At 47.7% G+C, this 25,814-nt stretch overlaps 2 protein-coding genes across 3 annotated transcripts in view; both read right to left on the bottom strand.

Moving 5' to 3' along the window:
* Positions 1 to 4,877, bottom strand: part of LOC127908024 (dual specificity testis-specific protein kinase 1-like) — a 26,158-nt gene extending 21,281 nt beyond the window's left edge. The window contains exons 1-2 of one of the 2 annotated variants that reach the window (XM_052464979.1): positions 4,681 to 4,877; positions 3,438 to 4,122 (exon numbers count right to left, since the gene is read on the bottom strand). In XM_052464979.1, the coding sequence (XP_052320939.1) occupies positions 3,438 to 3,677 (240 nt within the window). In that variant the 5' untranslated portion in view covers positions 3,678 to 4,122; positions 4,681 to 4,877. The remainder of the gene's footprint in view (positions 1 to 3,437; positions 4,123 to 4,680) is intronic. The other variant, XM_052464980.1, reaches the window with a different exon arrangement.
* Positions 4,878 to 6,219: 1,342 nt separating this feature from the next.
* Positions 6,220 to 25,544, bottom strand: LOC127908023 (fatty-acid amide hydrolase 2-A-like). The gene is given in 13 exon segments (XM_052464978.1): positions 6,220 to 7,339; positions 7,519 to 7,707; positions 8,451 to 8,498; positions 9,151 to 9,224; positions 9,311 to 9,444; positions 11,524 to 11,644; positions 11,746 to 11,881; positions 21,669 to 21,788; positions 22,719 to 22,928; positions 23,448 to 23,584; positions 23,978 to 24,060; positions 25,142 to 25,287; positions 25,290 to 25,544. Coding segments are annotated over 13 exon segments (1,671 nt in total). The 5' UTR covers positions 25,333 to 25,544; the 3' UTR covers positions 6,220 to 7,109.
* Between the last annotated feature and the right edge of the window lie 270 nt (positions 25,545 to 25,814).

Raw genomic sequence — 25,814 nt, 5'->3', positions numbered from 1 at the left:
AATGTACTGTATCTTGACCCAGTGATTACATTGATGTTGTGTATCAGTAATGTACTGTATCTTGACCCAGTGATTACATTGATGTTGTGTATCAGTAATGTACTGTATCTTGACCCAGTGATTACATTGATGTTGTGTATCAGTCAGTATCTTGACCCAGTGTTACATTGATGTTGTGTATCTGTATCTTGACCCAGTGATCACATTGATGTTGTGTATCAGTAATGTACTGTATCTTGGCCCAGTGATCACATTGATGTTGTGTATCAGTAATGTACTGTATCTTGGCCCAGTGATCACATTGATGTTGTGTATCAGTAATGTACTGTATCTTGGCCCAGTGATCACATTGATGTTGTGTATCAGTAATGTACTGTATCTTGACCCAGTGATTACATTGATGTTGTGTATCAGTAATGTACTGTATCTTGGCCCAGTGAACACATTGACTGTCATGTTAATAGTCTGTGGTAACGACATGGGCATTTATACAGCAGTCACAGACCTTGAGGTTTTAAAACAAACACACACAAGTCCCCACACACTGATGTGCTCACCATCACACCTTCAGTTCACAGTGAAGTTGCTAGAGTTAAAATTGAAGATGCACACACTGTAAACACACACACAGAAACACACACAGAGGTTGTGAGAGCCTGAGAGGTAATCAGCTTAGTGTGAGCAGTGAGCGCGACCTGTTCTCCTGTAATCACACAGTCCTCTCCTCCTCTCTGGCAGGGCAGGGGCACAGTATCACTGAGACACACACCTCTCTGGCAGGGCACAGTACCACTGAGACACACACCTCTCTGGCAGGGCACAGTACCACTGAGACACACACCTCTCTGGCAGGGCACAGTACCACTGAGACACACACCTCTCTGGCAGGGCACAGTACCACTGAGACACACACCTCTCTGGCAGGGCACAGTACCACTGAGACACACACCTCTCTGGCAGGGCACAGTACCACTGAGACACACACCTCTCTGGCAGGGCACAGTACCACTGAGACACACACCTCTCTGGCAGGGCAGGGGCACAGTACCACTGAGACACACATCTCTCTGGCAGGGCAGGGGCACAGTACCACTGAGACACACATCTCTCTGGCAGGGCACAGTGCCACTGAGACACACAACTCTCTGGCAGGGCACAGTGCCACTGAGACACACAACTCTCTGGCAGGGCACAGTGCCACTGAGACACACAACTCTCTGGCAGGGCACAGTACCACTGAGACACACACCTCTCTGGCAGGGCAGGGGCACAGTACCACTGAGACACACACCTCTCTGGCAGGACAGGGGCACAGTACCACTGAGACACACACCTCTCTGGCAGGGCACAGTACCACTGAGACACACACCTCTCTGGCAGGGCAGGGGCACAGTACCACTGAGACACACACCTCTCTGGCAGGGCACAGTGCCACTGAGACACACAACTCTCTGGCAGGGCACAGTACCACTGAGACATACACCTCTCTGGCAGGGCACAGTACCACTGAGACACACACACCTCTCTGGCAGGGCAGGGGCACAATACCACTGAGACATACACCTCTCTGGCAGGGCACAGTACCACTGAGACACACACCTCTCTGGGAGGGCACAATACCACTGAGACATACACCTCTCTGGCAGGGCACAGTACCACTGAGACACACACCTCTCTGGCAGGGCACAGTACCACTGAGACACACACACCTCTCTGGCAGGGCAGGGGCACAATACCACTGAGACACACACCTCTCTGGCAGGGCAGGGGCACAATACCACTGAGACATACACCTCTCTGGCAGGGCACAGCGCCACTGAGACACACACACCTCTCTGGCAGGGCAGGGGCACAATACCACTGAGACATACACCTCTCTGGCAGGGCACAGTACCACTGAGACACACACCTCTCTGGCAGGGCAGGGGCACAATACCACTGAGACATACACCTCTCTGGCAGGGCACAGCGCCACTGAGACACACACACCTCTCTGGCAGGGCAGGGGCACAATACCACTGAGACACACACCTCTCTGGCAGGGCAGGGCACAGTACCACTGAGACACACACCTCTCTGGCAGGGCAGGGGCACAATACCACTGAGACATACACCTCTCTGGCAGGGCACAATACCACTGAGACATACACCTCTCTGGCAGGGCACAGTGCCACTGAGACACACACCTCTCTGGCAGGGCACAGTGCCACTGAGACACACACCTCTCTGGCAGGGCAGGGGCACAATACCACTGAGACATACACCTCTCTGGCAGGGCACAGTGCCACTGAGACACACACCTCTCTGGCAGGGCACAGTGCCACTGAGACACACACCTCTCTGGCATGGCACAGTGCCACTGAGACACACACCTCTCTGGCAGGGCACAGTACCACTGAGACACACACCTCTCTGGCAGGGCACAGTACCACTGAGACACACACCTCTCTGGCAGGGCACAGTGCCACTGAGACACACACGTCTCTGGCAGGGCACAGTACCACTGAGACACACACCTCTCTGGCAGGGCACAGTACCACTGAGACACACACCTCTCTGGCAGGGCACAGTACCACTGAGACACACACCTCTCTGGCAGGGCACAGTGCCACTGAGACACACACCTCTCTGGCAGTGCACAGTGCCACTGACACACACCTCTCTGGCAGGGCACAGTGCCACTGAGACACACACCTCTCTGGCAGGGCACAGTGCCACTGAGACACACACCACTCTGGCAGGGCACAGTACCACTGAGACACACACCTCTCTGGCAGGGCACAGTACCACTGAGACACACACCTCTCTGGCAGGGCACAGTACCACTGAGACACACACCTCTCTGGCAGGGCACAGTACCACTGAGACACACACCTCTCTGGCAGGGCACAGTACCACTGAGACACACACCTCTCTGGCAGGGCACAGTACCACTGAGACACACACCTCTCTGGCAGTGCACAGCGGCTTAGATGGTGCAATGATTCTCTATACTCGGGTGCTTTAATGTTCAGACCGAGCGGCGCGGCTCCCCCTACAGAAGACTTATGTGTAATGTAGCTAGATCCTAGCAGCTGTACTAATGAAATGTGTCTCTCCGGGGAGTCATAGGGTGGTCTGTCATCTATTCTGAGAATAACAAGGTTGTGATGTCTGCCGTCAACAGTCCTACACATATGTTCCTGTGTGTGACCTGTAGACCTGTAAATTATGATGAACCTTGTGTAGCAAGCTGGACTTGAGGAGGTGATGCCCTTGGTCAAAGGGTGGGCACACTACTACTTCCTGTGCCATCAAGGTTCAGACCTCATGGGTCATTGCACAAGTAGTAGTATGCTGCATATATATACAAGGAGGCTATACATAGTTTTTTAAGCATTGCAATATAATATTATACAGTAATTAATGAATAGGTTTTGTTAATATTGAAGACTCACCTTGAAGACCTCTGAAAAGAACCCTGACCCGATCTTCTCACATACGAAGTCATCGATGCGCGCCAGACTGGAAACGGCACTCCGCAGTGCCCGGTACGACGAGGGCCTGATCCGATTGGGCGCGTGAATACCGTGCAGCAGGGGCTCGGCAGCAACCTCCGCGTCGCTACTTTCGTCGTGCTCCATCACAGCGGCGCTTTCACAGAGAGACACGTGCACGTTTAAACCGCAGTCCGGCATCTACGCGCGGTTCCCATCGCCTCGGAATGGCAAATGTCGTCCGTCGTGCGAGGGGATTAATTGGTTGTTGAAACCTCGGTAGAGACCCCGTGTCGGCTGTTAAGGTCCTGATAAATCAATCGGGAAAATGAATAGGCTTTCCCTTCTCCTCACTAGATCAGCATCGCCATCACCTCTTGTCTCCCTCTCTTTCCACTCATTCAGTCCTCATGCGGAATCCAGCGTTCGGTGCGTGAGGAGGCTTGGTTCACTTCGTCATCCCGTTAACGGGTGATACAGGCACTGAACGGTACCGTCCTCGCTGCTGACGGTGGAGGAGGGAGGCGGAGGTGCATGCAGCCGGTTCCTTCTCCTATAGCCAGCCTATCACAATGTCTCAGTCGATGCAGGCTCGTCCTAGCGGCGATGGAACCTATTGCTGCATGCAAAAAGACCACAGCTGTCACTGTCAGGGAGAGAAGGAAGTCGTTTAAGAACAGCCTATTCGTTATAGTTTATAGTTCATCCAAGTCAAAGGGAAAACCTTCAACTATAGTCAGCCATTCCCCCTCTTGTTCATTTTTCTATCGCATTCTTTCAGCACCACCTCATTGCAATATATTATTCTGAATATGGTCGGCTACAATTAATCAACACTAGCTACATTGTATCCCTATTATTAATCCCGATCCTACGGGGTGTTCATGGGATCCAATGTTGCTGTAGCAGACGGCCGCTACTAAAGCACCTTGTGTGGCGATAAACCATGCCCTCGGCTGCCCGCTCCTCTCCACTTGACAAATAGAGCTGGTGAATTAAGCTGACTGACATAAACAGCGAAAATATTCATTGCTGCAAGACAGATCATCAAAATAAAACGAGCTTGATTGCACTTCCCATCAGACACTGTAGTGTTAATAATGGAAGAGCTCGCTCAGAATACAACCGTAAATTCATTACCGGGGGGATTTCTGCCTGGATGATTGCTATAATGGCCGAATAAGCCGGATATCCAACGGTTTACCTGTCTTTGCAAAGCAGTATCGGATGATGTAGGAATTGTGTTGGCTTCTCGGTCAAAACAGTCACAATAAAATAATCGATCGTTACAATAACTGCAGATGGTCTATCGACGGTAAATCTACCGTGGATTTCGATCCGTTTCTTGGTCTCAGTGCCGTCGATCTCTCAACCATAATAATAATGTTCTCTTGATGCGCTTCTAAACGAGCTCTCTGATTGGACGACACACGGGGCGGGGCCTGAGAGAAAATAACGTGAAGCGGAAGTGTCACTGCAATGACACTTTTTCTTTTTAATATTGTATTATTCTGTTACACTGTGCCACTGCTGCTTTTACTGTACACGCTGGAACTGAAAACCCTGATGATGAGTTCAAACTACTTCAGATATTCAAACATATGGTCAGGTTAAAGATTCTGGAAATAAATATGTTTTTGACATTAAAGCAAGTAGCAGAATTTGAAAGATCATTTGAATAAAACATTTTATTGCATATTTAACTGTTGGGATTGTCAGTGGACATTCAAAACAATGCGTTTGTGTATAGGCTGCATTTTTCCTTATCCTTGGCACATAAAAACCATAAAAACCTACAGGACAAAACAAAAGCAACATAGCTTCCACCAGGAGGCAAAACATTACCTCACTGAGCATGACAAATTCCCCCGACCATCCACATCAGTTTGTAATGAGCACATGAAAGACTGACAGCTCAAAGTGAAAGATACTTCTAATGCCGCGTTCAAAACAACTGGGAACTCGGAAAATAGACGAGGTCAAATCATGACGTCAGAAAGTCGGAGCTCTAGAATGATTTTTACCCAGTCGGAGCTCGTTTGTTTTCTGAACCCGGTTGGTTTGAACGCACTGAGGTCGGAAGTCGGAGAATTCTGAGTTCCCAGTTGTTTTGAAGGCGGCATAAATCCACGGCCCTGAGTGATGACGGATTCCTATTATGGGACTGGTGTGTGCGTGGTGAATGAGGACATCATTGCGTGATTTTATTCTGAATCGCAACACTCCAATCTGTGATGGAGTGTTGGAACCAACGTTTTCCCAGCCACCGTGCTTCTACATCTGCATTGCTTTCTGTTTGGGGATTTAGGCTGTGTTTCTGTATAGCACTTTGTGACATCAGCTGATGTAAAAAGGGCTTTCTAAATACATTTGATTGAGAACACAATCAAAAACTGAATCGACTAGCTCAGGTTCTCCATTTCTCTTTCAATTATAGATCTGAACAGCACACCACCTTTGCAATGACAACCGGACATTCTATGCTATTGATAAAATGTAATTGGTGCATATACTCCCCCCGGTGGTCAAATTGAAGAAGACATTGTCAGCAGAAAAGATTAGCCTACATTTCTGAGATTGTTGGTCGGTTTCCCGGATACCGATTAAGGACACTCTTGGATTTACAAGCATGCTCAATGGCTTAATCTGTGTCCGGGAAACCAGCCTGAAGTGTACCATTGCTGCTACGGGGAAATATAATGGTCAGTTTCACAGAGAAAATGTCAAAAACACACTTAGGAAATACAATGTTGTCCTCAGTAGAATGTACATTTTATTATAATATTTGTTCTGGCATAATTGTAGGACAGTAACCATTGACATTTAATATGAAACATTATCAACGATATCCTTTCAAATGATCATAATGTGCACATGTCTTTATACAGTAGATCACGTTAACTTGTTGAAAAAGCGCCAGTCATTGAAGAGACGTGGTGGTATATCACATCACCCATCAATTACCCGTCATTTGAACATGGACTACACCATAACACATGACCTTCTCATAATACCGTCTCTCTCCAATCAGGTTCCAACGTCTCGTTAGTGGTGGACAAATACAGTGGAGAGAGAAAACCTTATTGGACATTACACATCAAAACCCTGACGCAACATATAGCTGTCGGACAGTCACCACCTGCATCCCAAATGGCACCCTATTCCCGATATAGTGCGCTACTTTTGACCGGGACCCAAAGTAGTGCAATATGTAAGTAGTGCACTATGAAGGGAATAGGGCTCTGGTCAAATGTAGGGCACTATGAAGGGAATAGGGCTCTGGTCAAATGTAGGGCACTATGTAGGGAATAGGGCTCTGGTCAAATGTAGTGTACTATATAGGGAGTCATTTGGGACACAAGCCAGGAACACACAATGACAGGACACATAAAGGCTCTTTGGACAAGCATAGGGCACTTTGTGACGAAGACACAACAGACATACTGTAGTGGACGAGTGACTCAGTAACCTGACGACAGTTCTGTTGTTAAAGAACGAATGAGAAGGCTGGACGACTGACAGGACGGCATGTGCAAACAGACAGTGTGAGTGTGTCTGCCTGTCTGTGTCAGTGCATACATTCCTCTGTCTTCTAGGACTGTCCTTCATCCCAGAATAAACATCTCTGTATATTCACGATGCGGTCGTCGACGCCCCGCGCCAGGTATCTAGCTGGGTGGTGGCCGTGGCGATGCTCCCCGGGTCTCTCCAACCACCGAAGGTCTTCTCCAGGAACACAGCGGTGGCCAGGGAGAGACGGTCCTGCTGCTTCCCCACTACCAGCTGCAGTCCCAAGGGTAAACCCTCCGCGCTCAGCCCCAACGGACACTGGGTCACCGGAAGACCCAGAATGTTAAAGATACCTGTGAGGGATGAGAGAAGGGTACCGTGTCAGAGCTGATAAAAATTTGGATCTGTACTTCAGGCAATGGCTGTCATTTAGGGATAGATATTTTCCTGACCAGGTAAAGAACATACGAGGCTCTGCAAACTACTGCCTACCTTCCACCACTGACACCAAGCTAGATAAAGCACCACTGACCAGTGTAGGAGAAGTTGAAGGGGGTGAAGAGGGGATGGTGGTGTTTGGGGGCGAGGTGCGGGTGAGAGGGGTAGAGCAGCACCCCGTCTGTCCCCAACAGTTCCTCCAGGTCCTTCTGGAGAGACTCCTTCTGCTGCAGGATGAACTGGGTGGGCTGGGACCTCTGGAACATCTCTACCAGGACCAGACCTGAGAGAGGAGGTAGAGAGAGGTAGAGAGAGAGGGGTAGAGAGAGAGAGAGGTAGAGAGAGAGAGAGAGAGAGAGAGAGAGAGAGAGGTAGAGAGAGAGAGGTAGAGAGAGAGAGAGAGAGGTAGAGAGAGAGGTAGAGAGAGGTAGAGAGAGGTAGAGAGAGTAGAGAGAGAGAGAGAGAGAGAGAGGTAGAGAGAGAGAGAGAGGTAGAGAGGTAGAGAGAGAGAGAGGTAGAGAGAGAGAGAGAGAGAGAGAGAGGGCAGAGAGAGAGAGAGAGAGAGAGGTAGAGAGAGGTAGAGAGAGAGAGAGGGAGAGAGGTAGAGAGAGAGAGAGAGAGAGGTAGAGAGGCAGAGAGAGGTAGAGAGTAGAGAGAGGTAGAGAGAGGTAGAGAGGGGTAGAGAGAGGAGAGTCATTTAGAGATGTAGAGAGAGAGAGAGAGAGAGAGAGGTAGAGAGAGAGAACACACTCCCAGTCTGAGTGGGTTCGGGACCAGTGAAACATCTCTACCAGGACCAGAACTGAGAGGAGTTCTGGTTATTTCATTTACAACAATGTGCCCCACTTTCAAGAGCACAGAGTTAAATGAAAAACAATATAACATTATCCCCAGTTATAGAGAGGTAGTTGAAAAGGAGAGGGGACAGGGAGGTAGAGAAAAGGAGGGAGGAACAGAGAAGTAGAGGAGGCCTAGAGAGTCCTTAAACCATAGACCAGACATAACCAACACATAACAATCACACACCTAGAGCAGCCACGGTGTGCTTGGAGAGTCCCACAGTCCAGAGTAGATCTCCCAGGGGCAGAGAGGTAGACAGAGGTCTGAAAGAGGTAGAGCTGCTGTTGAGAGACAGACATATAGAGAGGTAGAGAGGTAGACCATGCAGGAGACAGCAAAAAAATCAGACAAATAGATACAGGCAGAGAGGAAGGCAGAGAGAGGTAGCTGCTGAGGTAGAGAGGACCACCTGGGGAACATGGTGGGAAAATGACAGTCATTTGTATGTACCAACACACTCCCAGTCTGACGTGGGTTCGGGAGACACCAGTGGAAAGCCAGGACTCTTCCTTCTCCTCCTCTCTCTCTCTTACCCTCCTCTGAGCTTTCCAGGACCAGTGAAACATCTCTACCAGGACCAGAACTGAGAGGAGTTCTGGTTATTTCATTTACAACAATGTGCCCCACTTTCAAGAGCACAGAGTTAAATGAAAAACAATATAACATTATCCCCAGTTATAGACAACATGACATAGTTGAAAAGGGAGAGGGGGACAGGGAGAGAGAGAAACTAGGAGGGAGGAACAGAGAAGTAGGGGAGGCCTACTACATGTCCTTAAACCATCACACACCATCACATAACCAACACATAACAATCACACACCTATAGCAGCCACGGTGTGCTTGGAGAGTCCCACAGTCCCTTCCCTCCCCCCCTCTCTCTTACCCTTAGCCATCTCCCATAGAGGCCACACCTTCTTCCCATGGTCAGACATCAGCTCTGCAAACACCAGATGTGGGCTGCTGTTGGACAAACAGACATATAGACCATTAAGGCAATACTATACATTCACCCATGCACTCAGAGACAAGCAAAAAAATCACACAAATAGATACATACCTTTCCATCCTTCCCCGGGGCTCCCATCATCGCACTCCAGATCTGGAAGGAGTATTTTAGCTGAGGAATTTTCAGCTGCTGAACTTTGACCCCCAGGTCTGCCTCCAGACGCTCTACCACCTGGGGAAGACATGGTGACACTGAATTCTCTAATGTTCTCTCTCTCCCTCTCTCTATTTCCATCTTCCTCTGTCTCTCCTGATTCAACCATTTCCCTCATCTCTTACCTCCTTTGCTCTATCTCCCCCTTTCTTTCTCCAACTCACCCTCCTCTCTCTTACCCTCCTCTGAGCCAGGACTAGCTGCTGGTCGACAGGAGACACCAGAGGAACTCTCCTGTCTCCCTCCCCTCCCCTCCTCCCCCTCTCTCTCTCTTACCCTCCTCTGAGCCAGGACTAGCTGCTGGTCGACAGGAGACACCAGAGGAACTCTCCTGTCTCCCTCCCCCCCTCCTCTCTACCCTCCTCTGAGCCAGGACTAGCTGCTGGTCTATAGGAGACACCAGAGGAACTCTCTCTTACCCTCCTCTGAGCCAGGACTAGCTGCTGGTCTATAGGAGACACCAGAGGAACTCTCCTGTCTCCCTCCCTCCTCCCCCCTCCTGTCTCTCTCTCTTACCCTCCTCTGAGCCAGGACTAGCTGCTGGTCTATAGGAGACACCAGAGGAACTCTCCTGTCTCCCTCCCCCCTCCCTAGCTGCTAGTCTCTCTCTCTCTTACCCTCCTCTGAGCCAGGACTAGCTGCAAGTCTATAGGAGACACCAGAGGAACTCTCCTGTCTCCCTCCCCTCCTCCCCCTCTCTCTTACCCTCCTCTGAGCCAGGACTAGCTGCTAGTCTATAGGAGACACCAGAGGAACTCTCCTGTCTCCCTCCCCTCCTCCCCCCCTCTCTTACCCTCCTCTGAGCCAGGACTAGCTGCTGGTCTATAGGAGACACCAGAGGAACTCTCCTGTCTCCTTCTCCTCCCCCCTCCTCTTACTCTTGAGCCAGGACCTGCTCCTCTGAGCCAGGACTAGCTGCTGGTCTATAGGAGACACCAGAGGAACTCTCCTGTCTCCCCCCCCCTCCTCTCTTACCCTCCTCCCAGGACCTGCCCTCTCTCTTACCCTCCTCTGAGCCAGGACTAGCTGCTAGTCTATAGGGAGACACCAGAGGAACTCTCACCAGTCTCCTGTCTCCCTCCCCTCCCCCTCTCTCTTACCCTCCTCTGAGCCAGGACTAGCTGCTGGTCTATAGGAGACACCAGAGGAACTCTCCTGTCTCCCTCCTCCTCCCCCCCCTCCCCCCCTCTCTCTTACCCTCCTCTGAGCCAGGACTAGCTGCACGTCTATAGGAGACACCAGAGGAACTCTCCTGTCTCCCTCCCCCCCCCCTCTCTCTTACCCTCCTCTGAGCCAGGACTAGCTGCTGGTCTATAGGAGACACCAGAGGAGACACCAGAGGAACTCTCCTGTCTCCCTCCCCCCCCCTCTCTCTCTTACCCTCCTCTGAGCCAGGACTAGCTGCTAGTCTATAGGAGACACCAGAGGAACTCTCCTGTCTCCCTCCCCTCCTCCCCCCCCTCTCTCTTACCCTCCTCTGAGCCAGGACTAGCTGCAAGTCTATAGGAGACACCAGAGGAACTCTCCTGTCTCCTCCCCCCTCTCTCTCTTACCCTCCTCTGAGCCAGGACTAGCTGCTAGTCTATAGGAGACACCAGAGGAACTCTCCTGTCTCCTTTCCCCCCCCCCCCCCCCTCTCTCTTACCCTCCTCTGAGCCAGGACTAGCTGCTGGTCGACAGGAGACACCAGAGGAACTCTCCTGTCTCCCTCCCTCCTCCCCCCTCTCTCTCTACCCTCCCCTGAGCCAGGACTAGCTGCTGGTCTACAGGAGACACCAGAGGAACTCTCCTGTCTCCCTCCCCTCCTCCCCTCTCTCTCTTACCCTCCTCTGAGCCAGGACTAGCTGCTGGTCTATAGGAGACACCAGAGGAACTCTCCTGTCTCCCTCCCTCCCCCTCTCTCTCTCTCTTACCCTCCTCTGAGCCAGGACTAGCTGCTGGTCTATAGGAGACACCAGAGGAACTCTCCTGTCTCCCTCCCCTCCTCCCTCTCTCTCTCTCTTACCCTCCTCTGAGCCAGGACTAGCTGCTGGTCTATAGGAGACACCAGAGGAACTCTCCTGTCTCCCTCCCCTCCTCCCTCTCTCTCTCTCTTACCCTCCTCTGAGCAAGGACTAGCTGCTGGTCGACAGGAGACACCAGAGGAGAGCCTCCATCGTGAGGAACAGAGAAGAACCGTAGTCTCTCCCTCAGATCCACCTCAGACGACAGAGACAGCCTGCAGAGGGGGAGGCAGAGAGGAGAAGACATGGTCATATCTGGAAACATCTCCAATGTTCATCTGTGCATGTTGTTGTTTTTGTTGTTGCCCCTCTGTACCTGTCAGCGTTGGCTCCTCCCATAACTCTGAGCATGGGCAGCAGGTCCTGGGCGTAGCGACACATTGGGCCTGTACACAGGAAACCAGGCTGCTGCCCCGAGGCCGGGGGGAACTGACCCACGTTAGATACTACACCTAGAGAGAGAGAGAAAAAGAGAGAGAGAGAAAGGTGAACTGACCCACATTAGATACTACACCTATACTGTAGAGAGAGGAGAACTGACCCACGTTAGATACTACACCTAGAGAGAGAGAAAAAGAGAGAGAGAGAAAGGTGAACTGACCCACATTAGATACTACACCTATACTGTAGAGAAAGGTGAACTGACCCACATTAGATACTACACCTATACTGTAGAGAGAGGAGAACTGACCCACGTTAGATACTACATCTATACTGTAGAGAGAGGAGAACTGACCCACGTTAGATACTACACCTATACTGTAGAGAGAGGAGAACTGACCCACGTTAGATACTACACCTATACTGTAGAGAGAGGAGAACTGACCCACGTTAGATACTACACCTACACTGTAGAGAGAGGTGAACTGACCCACATTAGATACTACACCTACACTGTAGAGAGAGGTGAACTGACCCACATTAGATACTACACCTATACTGTAGAGAGAGGAGAACTGACCCACATTAGATACTACACCTATACTGTAGAGAGAGGAGAACTGACCCACGTTAGATACTACACCTACACTGTAGAGAGGGGAGAACTGACCCACGTTAGATACTACACCTACACTGTAGAGAGGGGAGAACTGACCCACGTTAGATACTAGACCTATACTGTAGAGAGAGAACTGACCCACGTTAGATACTACACCTATACTGTAGAGAGAGGAGAACTGACCCACGTTAGATACTACACCTATACTGTAGAGAGGGGAGAACTGACCCACGTTAGATACTACACCTATACTGTAGAGAGAGGTGAACTGACCCACATTAGATACTACACCTATACTGTAGAGAGAGGAGAACTGACCCACATTAGATACTACACCTATACTGTAGAGAGAACTGACCCACATTAGATACTACACCTACAGAGAGGGGAGAACTGACCCACGTTAGATACTACACCTATACTGTAGAGGGAGAACTGACCCACATTAGATACTACACCTATACTGTAGAGAGAGGAGAACTGACCCACTTTAGATACTACACCTATACTGTAGAGAGAGGAGAACTGACCCACGTTAGATACTACACCTATACTGTAGAGAGAGGTGAACTGACCCACATTAGATACTACACCTATACTGTAGAGAGAGGAGAACTGACCCACGTTAGATACTAGACCTATACTGTAGAGAGAGGAGAACTGACCCACGTTAGATACTACACCTATACTGTAGAGAGAGGAGAACTGACCCACATTAGATACTACACCTATACTGTAGAGAGAGGTGAACTGACCCACATTAGATACTACACCTATACTGTAGAGAAAGGTGAACTGACCCACATTAGATACTACACCTATACTGTAGAGAGAGGAGAACTGACCCACATTAGATACTACACCTATACTGTAGAGAGAGGTGAACTGACCCACATTAGATACTACACCTACAGAGAGGGGAGAACTGACCCACGTTAGATACTACACCTATACTGTAGAGAGAGGAGAACTGACCCACATTAGATACTACACCTATACTGTAGAGAGAGGAGAACTGACCCACGTTAGATACTACACCTATACTGTAGAGAGAGGAGAACTGACCCACGTTAGATACTGAGAGAGGAGAACCCCACGTTAGATACTACACCTATACTGTAGAGAGAGGAGAACTGACCCACGTTAGATACTACACCTATACTGTAGAGAGAGGAGAACTGACCCACATTAGATACTACACCTATACTGTAGAGAGAGGAGAACTGACCCACATTAGATACTACACCTATACTGTAGAGAGGGAGAACTGACCCACGTTAGATACTACACCTATACTGTAGAGAGAGGAGAACTGACCCACGTTAGATACTACACCTATACTGTAGAGAGAGGAGAACTGACCCATACTACACCTATAGAGACTGACCCACGTTAGATACTACACCTACACTGTAGAGAGAGGTGAACTGACCCACATTAGATACTACACCTATACTGTAGAGAGAGGTGAACTGACCCACATTAGATACTACACCTATACTGTAGAGAGAGGTGAACTGACCCACATTAGATACTACACCTATACTGTAGAGAGAGGAGAACTGACCCACGTTAGATACTACACCTACACTGTAGAGAGGGGAGAACTGACCCACGTTAGATACTACACCTACACTGTAGAGAGGGGAGAACTGACCCACGTTAGATACTAGACCTATACTGTAGAGAGAGAACTGACCCACGTTAGATACTACACCTATACTGTAGAGAGAGGAGAACTGACCCACGTTAGATACTACACCTATACTGTAGAGAGGGGAGAACTGACCCACGTTAGATACTACACCTATACTGTAGAGAGAGGTGAACTGACCCACATTAGATACTACACCTATACTGTAGAGAGAGGAGAACTGACCCACGTTAGATACTACACCTATACTGTAGAGAGAGGTGAACTGACCCACATTAGATACTACACCTATACTGTAGAGAGAGGTGAACTGACCCACATTAGATACTACACCTATACTGTAGAGAGAGGTGAACTGACCCACATTAGATACTACACCTATACTGTAGAGAGAGGAGAACTGACCCACGTTAGATACTACACCTATACTGTAGAGAGAGGAGAACTGACCCACATTAGATACTACACCTATACTGTAGAGAGAGGAGAACTGACCCACATTAGATACTACACCTATACTGTAGAGAGAGGAGAACTGACCCACGTTAGATACTACACCTATACTGTAGAGAGAGGAGAACTGACCCACATTAGATACTACACCTATACTGTAGAGAGAGGAGAACTGACCCACGTTAGATACTACACCTATACTGTAGAGAGAGGAGAACTGACCCACATTAGATACTACACCTATACTGTAGAGAGAGGAGAACTGACCCACATTAGATACTACACCTATACTGTAGAGAGAGGAGAACTGACCCACGTTAGATACTACACCTATACTGTAGAGAGAGGAGAACTGACCCACGTTAGATACTACACCTATACTGTAGAGAGAGGAGAACTGACCCACGTTAGATACTACACCTATACTGTAGAGAGAGGAGAACTGACCCACGTTAGATACTACACCTATACTGTAGAGAGAGGAGAACTGACCCACGTTAGATACTACACCTACAGAGAGGGGAGAACTGACCCACGTTAGATACTACACCTATACTGTAGAGAGAGGAGAACTGACCCACATTAGATACTACACCTATACTGTAGAGAGAGGAGAACTGACCCACGTTAGATACTACACCTATACTGTAGAGAGAGGAGAACTGACCCACGTTAGATACTACACCTATACTGTAGAGAGAGGAGAACTGACCCACATTAGATACTACACCTATACTGTAGAGAGAGGAGAACTGACCCACGTTAGATACTACACCTATACTGTAGAGAGAGGAGAACTGACCCACATTAGATACTACACCTATACTGTAGAGAGAGGAGAACTGACCCACGTTAGATACTACACCTATACTGTAGAGAGAGGAGAACTGACCCACATTAGATACTACACCTATACTGTAGAGAGAGGAGAACTGACCCACGTTAGATACTACACCTATACTGTAGAGAGAGGAGAACTGACCCACATTAGATACTACACCTATACTGTAGAGAGAGAACTGACCCACATTAGATACTACACCTACAGAGAGGGGAGAACTGACCCACGTTAGATACTACACCTACAGAGAGGGGAGAACTGACCCACGTTAGATACTACACCTATACTGTAGAGAGAGGAGAACTGACCCACGTTAGATACTACACCTATACTGTAGAGAGAGGAGAACTGACCCACGTTAGATACTACACCTATACTGTAGAGAGAGGAGAACTGACCCACGTTAGATACTACACCTATACTGTAGAGAGAGGAGAACTGACCCACGTTAGATACTACACCTATACTGTAGAGAGAGGAGAACTGACCCACATTAGATACTACACCTATACTGTAGAGAGAGGAGAACTGACCCACATTAGATACTACACCTATACTGTAGAGAGAGGAGAACTGACCCACGTTAGATACTACACCTATACTGTAGAGAGAGGAGAACTGACCCACATTAGATACTACACCTATACTGTAGAGAGAGGAGAACTGACCCACATTAGATACTACACCTATACTGTAGAGAGAGGAGAACTGACCCACATTAGATACTACACCTATACTGTAGAGAGAGGAGAACTGACCCACGTTAGATACTACACCTATACTGTAGAGAGAGGAGAACTGACCCACATTAGATACTACACCTATACTGTAGAGAGAGGAGAACTGACCCACGTTAGATACTACACCTATACTGTAGAGAGAGGAGAACTGACCCACATTAGATACTACACCTATACTGTAGAGAGAGGAGAACTGACCCACGTTAGATACTACACCTATACTGTAGAGAGAGGAGAACTGACCCACGTTAGATACTACACCTATACTGTAGAGAGAGGAGAACTGACCCACATTAGATACTAGACCTATACTGTAGAGAGAGGAGAACTGACCCACGTTAGATACTACACCTATACTGTAGAGAGAGGAGAACTGACCCACGTTAGATACTACACCTATACTGTAGAGAGAGAACTGACCCACGTTAGATACTACACCTACAGAGAGAGAGAGAGAGAACTGACCCACGTTAGATACCACACCTACAGAGAGAGAGGAGAACTGACCCACGTTAGATACTACACCTGTCTAGAGGGAGAATAATGGACAATATCAGTAGAACACCCAGAAACACACACACCTGCAAGCAAACAAAACCACACAAAGGACGTGTGTTCATGCATGTTGATGATTTAACCATATATACATCAGCAACCACAGCTAATGAAGTCACTGAAACCCTTAACAAAGAGTTGCAGTCTCTTTAGGAATGGGTGGCCAGTAATAAACTGGTCCTGAACATCTTAAAGTAAGAGCATTGTATTTAGTACCAATCACTCCCTAACTTCTAGACCTCAGCTGAATCTGGTAATGAATGGTGTGGCTGTTGAACAAGTTGAGGAGACTAAATTACTTGGTGTTCCCTTAGATTGTAAACTGTCATGGTCAAAACATACAGCTTCAATGGTTGTAAAGATGGGTAGAAGTCTGTCCGTAATAAAGAGATGGGGAGAGGTCTGTCTGTAATAAAGAGATGGGGAGAAGTCTGTCTGTAATAAAGAGATGGGGAGAAGTCTGTCTGTAATAAAGAGATGGGGAGAAGTCTGTCTGTAATAAAGAGATGGGGAGAAGTCTGTCTGTAATAAAGAGATGGGGAGAAGTCTGTCTGTAATAAAGAGATGGGGAGAAGTCTGTCTGTAATAAAGAGATGGGGAGAAGTCTGTCTGTAATAAAGAGATGGGGAGAAGTCTGTCTGTAATAAAGAGATGGGGAGAAGTCTGTCTGTAATAAAGAGATGGGGAGAAGTCTGTCTGTAATAAAGAGATGGGGAGAAGTCTGTCTGTAATAAAGAGATGGGGAGAAGTCTGTCTGTAATAAAGAGATGGGGAGAAGTCTGTCTGTAATAAAGAGATGGGGAGAAGTCTGTCTGTAATAAAGAGATGGGGAGAAGTCTGTCTGTAATAAAGAGATGGGGAGAAGTCTTGTCTGTAATAAAGAAGAGATGGGGGGAGAAGTCTGTCTGTAATAAAGAGATGGGGAGAAGTCTGTCTGTAATAAAGAGATGGGGAGAAGTCTGTCTGTAATAAAGAGATGGGGAGAATAAAGAGATGGGGAGAAGTCTGTCTGTAATAAAGAGATGGGGAGAAGTCTTGTCTGTAATAAAGAGATGCTCTGCTTTTTGACTCCACAAAGAAGGTTTGTTTTGTCCATTATCAATCATGTGGTCAAGTGTTGCAAAGAAAGACCTAGTTAAGCTGTAGCTCATTGTAATCAGAGGGCTGATATAAATACTATGCTGCCAGTCTCTCTTGGCTAACAGTTGAGAAGAGACTGACTGCATCACTTCTTCTTTTGATAAGAAACATTGTGTTGAAAATCCCAAATTGTTTACATAGTCAACTTACTGTGCATTCGGAAAGTATTCAGACCCCTTAACCTTTTGTCACGTTAGAGCCTTATTCTAAACCAGATTAAATAGTTGGTTTCCCCTCAACAATCTCCACACAATACCCCAGAATGACAAAGCAAAAACAGCTTATTTTTATTTTTTATGTTTGCTAATGTATATAAAAAAATATTTAAAAAAATATCTGAATTACATAAGCATTCAGACCCTTTACTCAATACTTTGAGGCACCTTCGGCAGTAATTACAGCCTTGAGTCTTCTTGGGTATGACGCTATAAGCTTGGCACACCTGTATTTGGGGAGTTTCTCCCATTCTTCTCTGCAGATCCTCTCAAGCTCTTTCAGGTTGGATGGGGAGCATCACTGCACAGCTATTTTCAGGTCTCTCCAGAGATGTTCGATAGGGTTCAAGTCCGGGCTCTTGCTGGGCCACTCAAGGATATTCAGAGACTTGTCACGTAGCCACTCTTGCGTTGTCTTGGCTGTGTGCTTAGGGTTGTTGTCCTGTTGGAAGGTGAACCTTGGCCCCGTTTGAGGTCCTGAGCACTCTGGAGCAGGTTTTGATCTCTCTGCACCTTGCTCTGTTCATCTTTCCCTCAATCCTGACTAGTCTCCCAGTCCCTGTCGCTGAAAAACATCCCCACAGCATTATGCTGTCATCACCATGCTTCACTGTAGGGATGGTGCCAGATTTCTCCATATATGACTCTTGGCATTCAGGCCAAACAGTTCAATCTTGGCCACAGCACCTCAGCCACGCTCAAGGTCCTAAACGATATCATAACCGCCATCGATAAGAAACATTACTGTGCAGCCATATTCATCGACCTGGCCAAGACTTTCGACTCTGTCAATCACCACATTCTTATTGGCAGACTCGACAGCCTTGGGATCTCAAATGATTGCCTTGCCTGGTTTACCAACTACTTCTCTGACAGAGTTCAGTGTGTCAAATCGGAGGGCCTGTTGTCCGGACCTCTGGCAGTCTCTACACAGGGTTCAATTCTCGGGTCGACTCTTCTTCTCTGTATACATCAATGATGTCACTCTTGCTGCTGGTGAGTCTCTGATCCACCTCTACGCAGACGACACCATTCTGTATACTTCTGGCCCTTCTTTGGACACTGTGTTAACTAACCTCCAGACAAGCTTCAATGCCATACAACTCTCCTTCCGTGACCTCCAATTGCTCTTAAATGCAAGTAAAACTAAATGCATGCTCTTCAACCGATCACTGCCCGCACCTGCCTGCCCGTCCAGCATCACTACTCTGGACGGTTCTGACTTAGAATACGTAGACAACTACAAATACCTGGGTGTCTGGTTAGACTGTAAACTCTCCTTCCAGACTCACATTAAGCATCTCCAATCCAGAATTGGCTTCCTATATCGCAACAAAGCATCCTTCACTCATGCTGCCAAACATACCCTCGTAAAACTGACCATCCTACCGATCCTCGACTTCGGAGATGTCATCTATAAAATAGCCTCTAACACTCTACTCAAAAATTGGATGCAGTCTATCTGCTAAATGACAAATGTAAATGTAAATATCACAGTGCCATCTGTTTTGTCACCAAAGCCCCATATACTACCCACCACTGCGACCTTTACGCTCTCGTTGGTTGGCCCTCGCTTCATACTCGTCGCCAAACCCACTGGCTACAGGTTATCTACAAGTCCCTGCTAGGTAAATCTCCGCCTTATCTCAGCTCACTGGTCACCATAGCAGCACCCACTCGTAGCACGCGCTCCAGCAGATATATCTCACTGGTCACCCCCAAAGCCAATTCCTCCTTTGGTCACTATCCTTCCAGTTCTCTGCAGCCAATGACTGGAACGAACTGCAAAAATCACTGAAGCTGGAGACTCATATCTCCCTCACTAACTTTAAGCACCAGCTGTCAGATCAGCTCACAGATCACTACACCTGTACATAACCCATCTGAAAAACGGCCCATCTATCTACCTCATCCCCATACTGTATTTATTTAAAATGCCACCAGGGGTCTTTTCACAGTCCCCAAATCCACAACAAATTGAAGAAAGCGTACAGTATTACATAGAGCCATTATTCAATGGAACTCTGTTGCTCAAATGAACAGCAAACCTGGTTTAAAAACAGATAAAGCAACACCTCAAGGCACAACGCCTCTCCCCTATTTCACCTAGATAGTTTGTGTCTATTGTATTGACATGAAAGCTGTGTGCCCTTTTTAAATGATTGTAGTTCTGTCCTTGAGCTGTTCTTGTCTAACGATGTTCTGTATTATGTTTCATGTTCTGTGTTGAACCCCAGGAAGAGTAGCTGCTGCTTTAACAACAGCTAATGGGGATACTAATAACATACCACATATTAAAATACACACACCTGCAATTAAACACAACCACACGCAGGATTAGAAGGAACTGGCCCCATTACATCCTACAGAGACAGCAGATTGGTGTGAGTGTCTCACACACACAGGACGTGTCTCTCTACAACGTGGGCCAGATACAAACCTCCATGCACACAACACTCACACACAGGACGTGTCTCTCTACAACGTGGGACAGATATAAACCTCCGTGCACACAACACTCACACACAGGACGTGTCTCTCTACAACGTGGGACAGATACAAACCTCCATGCACACAACACGTGTCTCTCTACAACGTGGGACAGATACAAACCTCCATGCACACAACACTCACACACAGGACGTGTCTCTCTACAACGCGGGACAGATACAAACCTCCATGCACACAACACTCACACACAGGACGTGTCTCTCTACAACGCGGGACAGATACAAACCTCCATGCACACAACACTCACACACAGGACGTGTCTCTCTACAACGTGGGACAGATACAAACCTCCATGCACACAACACTCACACACAGGACGTGTCTCTCTACAACGCGGGACAGATACAAACCTCCATGCACACAACACGTGTCTCTCTACAACGTGGGACAGATACAAACCTCCATGCACACAACACTCACACACAGGACGTGTCTCTCTACAACGTGGGACAGATACAAACCTCCATGCACACAACACTCACACACAGGACGTGTCTCTCTACAACGTGGGACAGATACAAACCTCCATGCACACAACACTCACACACAGGACGTGTCTCTCTACAACGTGGGACAGATACAAACCTCCATGCACACAACACTCACACACAGGACGTGTCTCTCTACAACGTGGGACAGATACAAACCTCCATGCACACAACACTCACACACAGGACGTGTCTCTCTACAACGCGGGACAGATACAAACCTCCATGCACACAACACTCACACACAGGACGTGTCTCTCTGCAACGTGGGACAGATACAAACCTCCATGCACACAACACTCACACACAGGACGTGTCTCTCTACAACGTGGGACAGATACAAACCTCCATGCACACAACACTCACACACAGGACGTGTCTCTCTACAACGTGGGACAGATACAAACCTCCATGCACACAACACTCACACACAGGACGTGTCTCTCTACAACGCGGGACAGATACAAACCTCCATGCACACAACACTCACACACAGGACGTGTCTCTCTGCAACGTGGGACAGATACAAACCTCCGTGCACACAACACTCACACACAGGACGTGTCTCTCTGCAACGTGGGACAGATATAAACCTCCATGCACACAACACTCACACATAGGTGTCAGACTGAACGCCCTCACCTGATGTTGGCTTGTGGCCGAAGATGCCGTTGAAGAATGCTGGGATGCGAATACTGCCCCCAACATCAGAGCCAACCCCTATCACGGAACCACCGCCCCCCAAAATACTGCCCTCCCCTCCTGAGAGAGACAGACAGAGAGATAAAGGTCATACTAGATGGTAGTAACAATATATTGAAGGTTGACATTAGAGGTAACATTCTATTATCTGCTCCATTCCACCGTATCCCAAACATTCTGTTGCCATTTCATTTCATTGGATTCCATCCATTCCATTCCATCCATTCCATCCATTCCATCCATTCCATTCCATTCATTCCATCCATTCCATCCATTCCATTCCATTCATTCCATCCATTCCATCCATTCCATTCCATTGGATTCCATCCATTCCATTCCATCCATTCCATCCATTCCATCCATTCCATTCCATTCCATTCATTCCATCCATTCCATTCCATTCCATTCCATCCATTCCATCCATTCCATTCCATTCCATTCATTCCATCCATTCCATTCCATTCCATTCCATTCATTCCATCCATTCCATCCATTCCATTCATTCCATCCATTCCATTCCATTCCATTCATTCCATCCATTCCATTCCATTCATTCCATTCCATCCATTCCATCCATTCCATCCATTCCATTCATTCCATTCATTCCATCCATTCCATTCCATTCCATTCATTCCATTCATTCCATCCATTCCATCCATTCCATCCATTCCATTCCATTCCATTCCATTCCATTCCATTCCATTCCATTCCATTCCATCCATTCCATTCCATTCCATTCCATTCCATTCATTCCATCCATTCCATTCCATTCCATTCCATCCATTCCATTCCATTCCATTCCATCCATTCCATCCATTCCATTCCATTCCATTCATTCCATCCATTCCATTCCATTCCATTCCATTCCATTCATTCCATTCATTCCATTCCATTCCATTCCATTCATTCCATCCATTCCATCCATTCCATTCCATTGGATTCCATCCATTCCATTCCATTCCATTGGAGAATGACAGCGGTGTAACTAACCGGAGCTTCCTCCTGGTATTCTCTCCAGGTCGTATGGGTTGTTGGTGATTCCATACAGGTGGTTATGGGACTCAAGCCACATGCAGAGCTCACTACAGTTAGTCACCCCCAGAGGAATGGCCCCTGCCCTCTTCAGCAGAGCCACCGGGGGAGCGTCCGTTGCCGAAATCACCCCCCGCCGTGACACCAGCCCTGTGGAGTTAGGCATGCCTGAGGAGAAGGAGAAAGAGAAAGAGAAAGAGAAAGAGAAAGAGAGAGAGAGAGAGAGAGAGAGAGAGAGAGGGATGGTAAATGGGGACAGTGAACAAGGCATTGGAACAAACAAGGCTTTTATTTCAACTGTAGTAGTTCAGTAGGTTTCCAATTTCAGCAGGTTTAGACCTTGAGAGTGAGGGAATGGCACAGAGACAGATAGACTTTAGCAACAAACGTTGTATCAAGGACAACCAGTGGGGAAAGAACACTGATTGCAGCACAGAGGCACAACTACAGGTCAGGGTATTGTCCATGTTGATCATATTATCCTCACTAGAAGTAGCATTAGTAGCCTGCCCTGGACGCAAGACTCCATACTTTGGCACCAAACGTTGCATCAAATATTGAAATACAACAGACAGCAGTACTGCTGCAGGTCAGGGCAGTGACCCTGTTTACCAGAGTACCAGGGTTCATAGAAATAAAGTGACTCTATTCTAACCATCATTAGAAGGTGTAGCATTAGCAGCCTACCCTGGAGGGAGAAGGCCTCTTTGACAGTGAAAGGGACACCCAGTAGAGGAAGCCTGTCCTCCAGAACATCCTCTCCTCCTGTCTCCTCCTCTATCAGCTTATCCACCTGGGCTGCCTCCTGCAGGGCCAATGAAAACCTGAGAGATGGGTGGAGGGATGGAGAGAGAGAGGAGAGAGAGAGATGGGTGGAGGGATGGGAGAGAGAGAGATGGGTGGAGGGATGGGAGAGAGAGAGATGGGTGGAGGGATGGGAGAGAGAGAGATGGGTGGAGGGATGGGAGAGAGAGAGATGGGTGGAGGGATGGGAGAGAGAGAGATGGGTGGAGGGATGGGAGAGAGAGAGATGGGTGGAGGGATGGGAGAGAGAGAGAGAGAGAGAGAGAGAGAGAGAGAGAGAGGGGTGGTAGAAGGGACAGACAGAGAATAGGAGGTAAGAGATAAAGGGAGGATGGGAGTGTGGCTTGACTTGAAATGCACAGTGAAAGTAGGTGTCCTCTCTCGATCTCACACACACACACCCTCTCTCTTACCTGTCCTTGACCATGGCATTGATGAGAGGGTTAATCTCTTGGATGCGGTCTATGTAGGTCTGTACCACCTCCACACTGGTAACCTGAGCGAACAGGGGCAATTATATCAATTACAGTCTGATTCATCAAGATATTCTGTGCCCCAAATGCCACCCTATTCCCTGTTAGTGCACTACCTTTGACCAGAAGTAGTGCATTGCATAGGGAATAGGGTGCCATTTGGGATACAAACATGATCAATCCAAAATAAGAAATGAGAAGCACAACCGTGAATATTTAGGATGAATATGTCTATTCTCGTACTCTGTAAACACTGTAAAAAGCTATTCTCAGAGAACAATTGGCAGGATGTATAGAGACATTACCAGATGTTCAAAGCACTGTAACGTTACATAGCAGAGAGAGAACGGGAGTGGGGGAAAGAGTTCCTATTGTCTCTATCCCAAAATGGCACACTATTCCCTTAATAGTGCACTACTTTCAACCAGAACCCTATGGGCCTTGGTCAAAAGTAGTGCACTATATAGGTCACCAGTTGTCATTTGGGATGTAGCCTCCTCTGACTACAGTGACCTTTGTGCAGGTTAAGTCAAGTCCCCTCCGGTGGCTCTACGTGGCCCCCTGCCACTATTGTTTACGTTCTAGAAGTAAATCCCTCTCAACAGGGAGCCCGGCTCAACCATCAAAAGCCACACAAATCTGTGTCCCAACTGGTACCTTATTATGTAGTGTACTGCTTTTGAACAGAGACCTGTATGGAATAGAGAATCAAACTACAGTATATATTCTGGGATGTGACAGGATGTGTTTGAAAACACAACCAACTTGAATATATTTTATATGAAATGCTAATTCAATAGGCTACTTTATTCAAGTAGGCCCAGAGTAATACAAGTACTATTAGGTACGAAGTACAGTAAACTACTGTCAGTAAACTACTGTCGTGGGTTATTACTAGCCTACATATCCCAGCATTCGTCAGTGCCACCGAGTCACCTTGCAGCATCTTTCTCTTCCCTAAACATTCCGAGCTACGATGCATAATAAAACAAGCAACTGGCAGTTCTTCATTTACCCCGGACATTTCTATATGACTTCACGTTATGTCACGATCTACCGGGTGGCATTTAACTACCTAACAACACTTTAATAAAGTTCACCTGCCTCTCTCCGTCGAATCATGCGGGCGAGCCGCATCGCGGGGACCCTCAACAGTGGGTTGGTGATTGGTGGGAGCCTCGTCGCCGACCTGTCGGCTCCCCGCCGCTGAGCGAGCAGCTGGAAGACGGCAAACAGCATCCCGACCGCTCCCGCAGTATCGAGGCCAGGAACCGTTCGAACCGTGTCAGCGCCATTACTACCGATAGCGGAAGACTAGCTATTCGACATGAGATTTCGGGTGCCAGAAATTGCCGTACTACTAAAAAAGATCCACTGCTCAGTCTCTATCCACTCTCCCAGAATGCAACGGGGTGCTGTAATAAAATGAACCTCTGCCTCTGCTAGCTGCAGGTGTTATGTCAGACTCAGTTTCTTGCATGAAAGTTAACCGGAATTTCCGTAGGGGACCCCATACAATCAGATATGTTATATCACCGCTACGGAAGAAAGACTGCAGTCAGAGTGCAGTATAACTACAGTATGCATAAAACACTTTTTTTTACTGCAGTAATTTTGCAGTGTAACTGCAATTAGAGTGCAGTAGAACTGCAGTTCAACTGCAGTACAATGCAGTTATCAACTGCAGTTGAACGCAGCAATTACTGCGTCCAAAATACCACAGTCGACTGCAGTTACTGCACTTCTCAAAACTGGAAATGTTTTGTTGTTGTCAGGA

Source organism: Oncorhynchus keta, chromosome 16 (assembly GCF_023373465.1).
Source record: "Oncorhynchus keta strain PuntledgeMale-10-30-2019 chromosome 16, Oket_V2, whole genome shotgun sequence".
NCBI lineage: Eukaryota > Metazoa > Chordata > Actinopteri > Salmoniformes > Salmonidae > Oncorhynchus > Oncorhynchus keta.
Note: the sequence above shows the minus strand (reverse complement) of the source record. Positions and strands in the feature narration are given on the sequence as shown.